The sequence below is a fragment of the Delphinapterus leucas genome, chromosome 15, assembly GCF_059928025.1.
Source record: "Delphinapterus leucas isolate spDelLeu-1000000601 "Yukka" chromosome 15, BTC_Dleu_Yukka2, whole genome shotgun sequence".
NCBI classification, from domain to species: Eukaryota; Metazoa; Chordata; class Mammalia; order Artiodactyla; family Monodontidae; genus Delphinapterus; species Delphinapterus leucas.
In genome coordinates this window covers 67,947,299-67,957,022 of record NC_143143.1, presented here as the reverse complement: position 1 = coordinate 67,957,022, position 9,724 = coordinate 67,947,299, and the positions used below count along the sequence as shown (strand labels likewise).

The 9,724-nt window shown below is 47.7% G+C and overlaps 1 protein-coding gene across 2 annotated transcripts in view; it reads right to left on the bottom strand.

Moving 5' to 3' along the window:
- Positions 1-2,011: 2,011 nt before the first annotated feature.
- Positions 2,012-9,724, bottom strand: part of PPP1R16B (protein phosphatase 1 regulatory subunit 16B) — a 102,128-nt gene continuing 94,415 nt past the window's right edge. Inside the window, exon 11 of one of the 2 annotated variants that reach the window (XM_022592416.3) lies at positions 2,012-6,782. In XM_022592416.3, coding sequence (XP_022448124.1) covers positions 6,273-6,782 — 510 coding nt within the window. In that variant the 3' untranslated portion in view covers positions 2,012-6,272. The remainder of the gene's footprint in view (positions 6,783-9,724) is intronic. The other variant, XM_089896893.1, reaches the window with a different exon arrangement.

Sequence of the window (9,724 nt, the reverse complement as noted above, 5' to 3'; positions counted from 1 at the left end):
CTTTTAGAGTTTGCTTTCTATTTCACTGAGAAAATAATAGCAGTCAGGGAAGATAGTTCCACATGCTCCCACCACATCTTCCTACCTGTTTGCATCTCTGCCCACATACTGGGCCTTCCGTTACTATGGATGAGCTGTCTGTGAGCCTATCTAATGCCAGTCCTTCCATTTGGGCAGTAGTTGCCAATCCCCCTACTACTAACCTATGTCTCTCCAGCAATTCCCTCCTCTTTCCTGGATCATCAATTTCCCTGCTTTACTGGTTCATTCCTATCAGCATACAAACATGCTGTAATATTTTTCATCCTGCAAACAACACTCATGACCCTACATCCCTCTAGAGCTTCCTCCCCATTTCACTCTCACTTTTATAGCATAAAGCCTCAAACAACTTGTCTATACTTGCCACCTCCAGTCTTCTTCCCATTCTGTCTTGAATCCTGTCCAATCAGGCTGATTCCTACACTGGCCAACCAAAACCTCTTGTCAAGATCATTGTGAGGGACTTCCCTGGCAGTCCAGTGCTTAAGACTTTGCCTTCCAATGCAGGGGTTGCAGGTTCGATCCCTGGTCGAGGAGCTAGGAACCCACATGCCTCACGGCCAAAAAAACCAAAACATAAAAAACAGAAGCAGTATTATAACAAGTTCAATAAAGACTTTAAAAATGGTCCACATAGAAAAAAATCTTAAAAAAAAAAGATCGTCATGAGCTCCACAGTGTTAAATCTAATAGCCAATTTTTAGGCCTCATTTTCTTTGTGTAAATGAGAAGACATATATACAACTGTAAAGTGCTTCATAAATGTGAGACATTACCATTATCATGTATCAATATACTTTTTTAAAATGAATTTATTTTATTTTTGGCTGCGTTGGGTCTTCGTTGCTGCACGCGGGCTTTCTCTAGTTGTGGTGAGTAGGGGCTACTCTTCGTTGTGGTGCGTGGGCTTCTCATTGCAGTGGCTTCTCTTGTTGCAGAGCATGGGCTCTAGGCACGTGGGCTTCAGTAGTTGTGGCACATGGGCTCCGTAGTTGTGGCTCGTGGGCTCTAGAGCACAGGCTCAGTAGTTGTGGCACACGGGCTTAGTTGCTCCGTGGCATGTGGGATCTTCCCAGACCAGGGTTGGAACCTGTGTCCCCTGCATTGGCAGGTGGATTCTTAACCACTGCACCACCAGGGAAGTCCTCAATATACTTTTTTAAATGGATGAATGTCCACTGCTACAAAGATACTTCCGTTCTTCCCCTCTCTCCCCATACCCAGCCTGTTTATGAAATTTTTCAAGCCCAAGTGTGGAGATTTCTATGTGTCCCTGCTCTGGCAGCCAGCATCCAGAAGGGTCCAAGACAGCATCCTTTTTCATCCTCTTCCAAGACACCAACAAACTTCTGTATGTGATGAAAACAATGACCACTGTCTGGGGCTGTGCAATCATAGAGTTTGTCAATCTCTCCATTGCCTAAGGTCAGAAGTGAGAATAACCACGGTCTCACCTGCTGAATTGTTGTAATAATGTGAAGTAGTATGTAGTATTTTACTTCCCCACTATAAACTGTATGAGGAGAAGGACTGGGGTGGATTGGGGAGAAGAGGGTAGGACAGGTCAGTGCACTCCAAGAAGAGAACAGAAGAGAAGGGCAGCCCTGTTACGTATAAATGTGTCATCAGACAACCATTTGAAAGTGTGGGGAAAAATGTTATATGAGCTATTATAGGGCTCCATGTTAATTTCAAAAGAAGCATTTGACAGAGTGAAGCTCATTTTCAACCACCCTTCTTTTCTTGACTTCACCAGGTTTCACCTTCTTGCAGCCTAGAAAGATACCTCTCCGTATCTGAGCCCTCAGAGCTCCCTCTGATTCAGGGGCCAACTGGGAGAGCCCTCTGTGGTGGGATCAGGGACCTGGAACCCTCCCCTGCCCTTTATCCCAGGCACTACCGTTTTGTGAATTCAAATCATTAGGGTTCAAGCGAGCTCAGAGCAATGACCACAGCCACACTAAACAGGTGTTATTAAAAGGAATTTAATAATCTTAATTAAAAACTCTTAACAGCGAATTCTGTCACAGGCCTTGGCAGCTGGAAGCAACTCCAGGGGCGCGCCCCTCTGGGGTGTGGTCGAGCCACAGTCTCGAACATGGGGCTCACCACTGCCGCATGGCGTGGTGCTACCTGGAAGTTACTTCAATACAATATCAAAGATCCACAAGGATTTTTTTTAAAAAAAGTTTTAAATATATTAGACTCTCTTGATTGCCATTTTTACACAAAGCTGCTGATACAGTATACAGAGTTTTAACTTTTTTTTTTCACATAAAATACATTTTTCTTAAATGTTCTCTGTACATCAGTGGCTTCTGGTCTGGTGAATTATTGCGGAGGGCTGTGGGTCTACAGACTTTTCCTGGGTGCACAGAGCCAGGCCCCGCACTGTGGCACTTGCAATGCCCATGGGAAGCAGGCCCTCCGGCGAACTGGCCAACAAGAGACTGTCGAGGAAAGCTTCTAGCAGAGGCGGTCACTTCTGCAGAGTCACCCACTGACCACATGACTCTTTGCTCTTATGTGCCCTGGGGGAGGGGAGGCTGTCCCCAAGCCACAATAGCAAGAGTTAAATACAGTCCTTCTGGGCATCCTGTAAGGAGCGCCCTTCTGGAAAGTGTCCCAGTATTCTGCTCTGGGAAAGCAAGTGGAAGGGAGAACTCAAGATCAAAAGATATCTGACACCAACAACCAAAATGGTCTCATGTTATTACAAGGCCAGCAAACTGGTGGGCAGGACAGGGGACACAGCTTTGTTAACTTTTCTAAGCCTATTGAAATTGATCAAACAGTACAGAGCAGTTTCACCAATGCTGCATATTTGATGGAGAACTACATCCTGAAGTCTTCAGAAGACCTGGGCTTAGGGTGCACTCAACTTCCTGGAGCTACTCTCAGGCCAGAAACTCACTCTCTGGTGATAGCCACCAATTTTCAGTTGTTTGGGGCATAAGGTGGGAGCAAGGGCTAGAGCTCAGAGGGAGCCATGTGGCACAGGCTTTAGAAGTAGCCTCCTTTAACCTGCCAGGAACTGCCACCAGACCTGGGTCTAAGCGGGAGCTGGGCATCTGGTCGACCTTGCCAGCTTTCTCCCTGCTTCTTGATCCACACCTGCCAGGAATAGAGGCAGATTCATGAGGAAAGTTTTCGATATTAAAGGAGAAGCTCCTTTTCCTCCCAATATCCGTTGGTGGGGCAGGACTAGGTAATAAATGAGCAAAAATGAGGAAGAGAAAATGAGCTTAAGAACCTGAGATGCATTTGGCAACAAGTTCCAGACTCCTTGTTCTTCTAGACACTGACTTCAAACTGGTATTATACAGTGGCTGAAAGATGCTGGCCTAAAGGCAGTTATCCTTGAAAGTCCCAGGTGGACTTGGGGTGGTATCTGCCTGGAACCCAAGATCCAGCATCTCCATTTAGTGGCAAATTTTATCCAGGGGTGGCGATGTCAGCAGCTTCCCAGCTAAAGGAATTCATACGCTAGGGATTCTAGGAGCAGAAAAGCAAAGTGTTGCTGGACTAGGATGCAGCCTTTCTGTCTCAGGTGAACTGAATGGGGCTGTTGATGCTCATGACCATGAGGATGGTCATGACCATCATCAAAGGATGAGACCTCACTCTCTCATTCCTCCTTTATCCCTGGAACCTAATACAGTGCCTGTTGAGTCACAGCTACTCAATAAACTACATGAGTGAATAAATGAATGACCTTGGCCCCAGCTTGTCCCTCGACACTGAGGAGATCCACAGGGAAAGTTCCCCCAGGTACTTGAAGGGAATGGTTTATTCCCGACTGAAAACACGCGCTAAAGCCCAAGAGTCTGCAGTTGGCTCCTGTCAGGGGATCAGCTGGGAGTCCCAGCCTTCTGGGTGGGAGAGGAACGGCCCAGGAGGCAAGAAGCAAAGGAGGAAGGAGGGAACAGCCAGAAGGGCTCAGAGCGGGCAATAAATACCTTCAGTCTCTGGCCCCTGAGCAAACAGATCTGAAAACATACACAGCTCTCTCCTAGGAGCGTGTGTCTTCCCTCAGCACCTCCCAGCTTGCAGCTCAAGTCGGCTCAAGAGGAATTTCAGTGTCAGTCTGATCTGAACACTATTTTAAAGCCTAAAAGGTATGTGTGTTTTGAATCATCCCTTCCCTGCTCCAGCCATAGGATGAGATGATGGAGAGTCAGCCCCAGACCCCAGGGATGTGGCAGGTGTCACGCACACCTGTCTGAAGTCGCCTGACCTGCCTTTCCACCCTGGACTGGATCCATCCTGGAGCTGGGGTGGGAGTGGCCTGGTGCTGTGACTCTCCCTGCATCCAGGAGCACTGTTCTCTGACCCAGCTGCCCTGCTCCTGGTAAAGCATCAGCGAGGCCCTTGGGATCCAGCTCTGCCTCTGGGCTATGGGAGCCATGGCGACCACAGTGGAGGACTGGGACAAACAACAGACCTCATTACTAGGACTGTGGCACAAGGGGGCTCCTCCAGCCCCAGCCTCTGGCCCAGATGTCCCTCGGTGAGAATTTCTCATAAGCTCAGAAAGAAAAGGGTTAAAGGAAACCCAGATTTGTCCCCCAAATTCCAGAATCTGGACCTCAGGGGCCCCTTCAGAGCTCTAAAGAGGTAGTTTTAGACAAGTAAAGGGTGCACAGAGCAGGAAACAAACCTGCATTTCGTTAGTTATACCAGAAGGTTTGGGCTGATTCCACGGACAGCGCCCAACTCGTGGGCAACAATTTCAAAGGGGCTCATGAGAGAATGCAGTGGAGAGGTGGCAGGCAGCCCGTCTCTCATAGGCTTCCCTCCCCAGCATCAGAAAGATTGGGGCTATGAAATAGTAGCGCTGGGGCAAGACCCAACTACAGCCCCACCACCGCTCTCCTGAATACAGTGCAGGGTGTTGGACCATGTGCACCTTGGATTTTCAGCCTTGGGCTGTCACCACTCTGGCAGGAGCAGGATGGGAGCTCCTGGGCCAGACAGGAACTCACAAGGGCCAACTGGCAAACCCGTCTCACCAAGCATTCCAGAAAAAGCAAAGCTGGGCTGGGCGTGCTGAGCATTCACTCTGGGAGAGGCAGGGGCCCCAGCAGCCCCCCACTGCTCACTCTGATGGCTTAGTCTGAGGAGGGCCGGCTGAGACAGGCTGGACTGAAATCAGCCGAATATCACAAAGGTTGGCCAGGGCGCTGGGCTCTGTCATGGTTACCAGAGATGTCTGCAGAAATTAACAACATGAATTCGCCTCTCTCGCTGGAAAAGCCCTTCCAACTGCAGTTTCTCGCTTAGCTTCATTTGTCCAACACCAGTCAGTAAAACCTAGTGATCGTGATACTGTTCAGGAAAGAAAGCTAAATCAGTGGACCTCCTTCTCAACCTGGAGCTTTGTAGCCTAAAAGAATTCTTTCATCAAATGCACTTTTGGAAACACTACCTTTGTTCTCTCTCCCCTCCATTTTTTGATGCTTCCACCCAAGAGCAAAATATGATTTGGATTATTCCAGGATTAGAATAGCCAGGTTTTCCACCTTGGCCCCTGGGCACTCACACAGCTGGCGCTTGGCACAAGCAAGGCTGTGGGGAGCAGGCCTACGCCCGTGTCATCCACCCCACGTGGGCGCATAGCTCCCTCTGGACACAGAGAGGACCTCCTGTTCCTGCCGGATGTGGATGATGATAGCAAAACCTGGTAGGGCTCTGGGCAGGCTGACAGGTATCAGCTTAGCAGGCCTCCTCCCCTGCGAAAGCCATGTTGGCAGTGGCGACAAAACTCTGAGTCTTAACTTCAGTCCTCTTGGGAAGAGCCCACAAATTCTCAGTCCCACCTGCTTCCCGTGAGCCCAGCTGTGTCATCCCTACACATGTTGATTGTGTGTGTGTGTGTGTGTGTGTGTGTGTGTGTATTGATATGTCACATGTGAGTACTGGTCCAGAGAAGCCTTTACCAACAACAGAACTGGAATCCCAGCCCGCGCTCCCGAAATCTGACAGCAGGATGAGTCAGGAAGCCACTATGGGCCTTGTGTTTGATGGCAGACAGTGCGGCAAGAAGCAGAACCATGGGAAGTGGTGATGCTATGGGCAGCTGGCTGAGAGGTGAGGTTAGCGTTCCTCTGGAAAGCAGAGCCCACCTCTCCCCAGCTGCCCTCTGAAGCCTCCCCAGCCAGGGCTGCTGGGCTGGCCTGGATTCCAGGGACCCTCTCCCCAAAGCATCCCTCCCCTCCATCCCTCAGGGACTAGGAGATGCGGCAGCAGCCGTGGACCTTCTCCTCCATTTCCTCCATGGGGGCCTTGAACTTCAAGAGTGGGGGGTCTCCACTGGTGACCGTGTAATACACCGAGGTCCCATTGCTGCTGTACGGGGAAGTTCTGCCTCCGATCAAAGGGGCCTTGCCTTCACTGCCGCCCTCACCCGTCCTGCCCATGCCGCTACCCAGATGGGTGCTCAGGAAGGGGTGGCTGAGCAGCTTGGCTGCAGCCCGCTGCCGCTTCAGCTCCAGAAGCGTCTGGGGGCTCTGTTCCTTGTAGCCACTCCAGGGCGGGGTGGCATCGGCCATGCCAGGGTTGCCATAGGCCATGTTGTAGTCCGGCACCTCATGCACTTTCCAGACATCCCCGTTGGACAGCGCATACTGGTAGGTGCTGACCGGAGCCCGGAGGCCGTTCTCAACAGGCACGTCCATTTCACTTCGTGGGATCTTGGTAGGAAACTCGGAGAGCAGCACGGGCTTCTCCAGCCTGGGGTTCTTGAGGGTGAGAAGGACAACGTTACCAGCTGGCTGGAAGATCTGAACCCATACCCCACTTGTGCCTCTGCTGAAAGCATGATTGTTTGGGCCTGTCCTCATCCGTTTTCCCTACCTGGGTAATAAGACTTCTATTTTCCTTTGGGGAACTCACCAATCTATGGGTTTTGATAGAGTTGACCAACTTTCACCTTTGCTCCCAGCAAAAGACCATGACCCCAGGCCTGGCCAATCAATAAACTCCCTACAGGAATTGGTTCAGGGGTGGGTTCCTGACTGAAATTGGTTCAGTGAAACTCAACCCTGGGACTTGTGCTAGAAAAGTTGGGAAAGAGCAGATCTATTTCTGTAGGAACTACGCTGGTAAGAATGATGTACTGGGGAGATACAATTTCAAAGGGTCTACTTGGCTGTGAAGCCGGCACTAAGGAAGACTGAGAGAGAGACAGAGACTGAGAGAGAGAGACTGCATCCTGATGATATGTTTTGAGCCCCTGGATCCACTTGGCCCCAGACTTTCCAGTTACATAAGCCAATGCATCTCTTTTTTGTGTAAGTCGATTTTAGTTGGGTCACTTGTAATCCTTCCTCTTAGCCCCTGGTATATCTCCACTACAAATGGAAGACGCTCTTACCCAGAGATCTTTTATACCTAGAAATCCCTGGGTAATAAGAGCTTTAAAAGTAGCTGCAGCCTATGGGCTTCCCTGGTGGTGCAGTGGTTGGGAGTCTGCCTGCCGATGCAGAGGACACAGGTTCGTGCCCCGGTCCGGGAGGATCCCGCGTGCCGCGGAGTGGCTGGGCCCGTGGGCTGTGGCCGCTGGGCCTGCGCGTCTGGGGCCGCAGCGGTGGGAGGCCTGCATACCGCAAAAAAAATTTAAAAAGTAGCTGCAGCCTAGAAACTATGACTAAAAGGTAGATTCATCTGACAGTGACGAAAATATAAAGCATAGCAAAAATCAAAGTCAAAAGACACATGAAAAACTAGAAATATATTTACAACCTATAAGAGAAAAGGGACTAATTTCCAAATGTATAAAGAGTTCTTTTTTTTTTTTTATAAAGAGTTCTTAAAAGTCCATTTGAAAAAGCCCAACTACCCAACAGAAAAAACAGGCAAAGGACATTAATATTCAGATCACAGCAAAATGTAGATCTATATAGCATATAAATATAGGAAAAAATTTCAATCTCACAAATAGTTAATGACATAAAAATTTAAACAACAAAATATCATTTTTACCCATCACATTGACAAATTTTTTTAAAATATTTATTTATTTATTATTTATTTATTTTTGGCTGCGTCGGGTCTTTGTTGTGGTACGCGGGCTCAGTAGTTGTGGCGCACGGGCTTAGTTGCCCGGATCCTGATCAGGGATCCAACCTCTGTCCCGTGCATTAGAAGGTGGATTCTTAACCACTGGACCATCATGGAAGTCCCAACACATTTTTTTTTTTGGTTGGCGGGGAAGCGTACTGAGTGGCTTGTGGAATCTCAGTTACCTGACCAGGGATCAAACCTGGGCGTTCAGCAGTGAAAGCACAGAGTCCTAACCACTGGACTGCCAGAGAATTCCTGACAAATATTTTTAAAGTTTGTTATTATTCAGTGCTTGCAGGGGTGCGGGAAGTAGACAGGAGTGTCAACTGCCACAACTTCTTTGGAGGGCAATGTCACACCATCCACAAAAAAAAAAAAAAATTTTTTTAAGAAAAATATATACTTTGCACAAGCATGCCCATTTCTAGGACTTTGTTTCACAGATAGATTCCCTCAGGGTAGCATGAAAACCGTCATTAGGCAGGTGGGAAATTATGGCAAGTACTTGTATTAGACTGTTCTGGAGCTGGTAGGAAAAAATGAAGGAAGTCTCTATGTGCTGACTTGTGATTCCAAGAATCTGATTTCTTGGAAAGATCTCCAAGAAATATATAATTAGATTAAAATATGGTAAGGAGAGGGATGCTTCCCATAGCAAGTTTCCATTTATGTGTGTGTTTCTTCTGTTTCTTCAGTGGCTTCTTCTGAACTATGCAGGCAAACTGATGATAAATGGGATGGGAGGATGCAGATTCTTGATGGTCTAAATCAGTGCTTCTCATACTTTCATGTGCATATGAGTCACCTGGGGCTCTTGTTAAAATGTATATTCTGATTCACTAGGTCTGGGTTGGGACCCAAATTTCAGCATTTCTAACAAGTTTCTGCGAATAATTTGAGCAGCAGGGATGGAAGACACTCGTTCTCAGCCTTGAGTGCATATTGGAATCATCTGGGAGATTTTAAACACATGCAATGCCGAACTGAAAAGCAACATGCTGTGTGATTCAATCAACATACTGTATGATTTTGGAAAAGGCAAAACTTTGGAGACGGTAAAAAGATCAGTGATTGCCTGGGGTTGGGAAGGGATGAACAGGGAGCATCAGGGATTTTTAGGGCAATGAAAATATTCTGTATGACACTTTAATGATGGACACATGACATTATATATTTGTTAAAATCCATAGAACGTACAACCAGAAAAGTGAACCCTAATGGAAGCTATGGACTTTAGTTAATATAATGTATCAATACTGGCTCATCAATGATAACATGTATACTACACTAAAGCAAGAGGTTAATAATAGTGGAAACGGGGGCATGATAACGAGGGTATATTGGAACTGTCTGTACTTCCCACTTCTTTTTCTTTTTTTTTTTTTTTTTTTGGCTGTATCGCAGCGTGTGGGATCTTAGTTACCCGACCGGGGATCAAACCCATACCCCTGCAGTGGAAGCGTGGAGTCTTAACCATTGGACCACCAGAGAATTCCCCCCACTTATTTATCTGTAAACCTAAAACTAGTCAAAAAGTAAATAAATACATAAAGTCTATTCATTAAATAGATAAATAGCGACTTCCCTGGTGGCGCAGTGGTTAAGAATCCACCTGCCA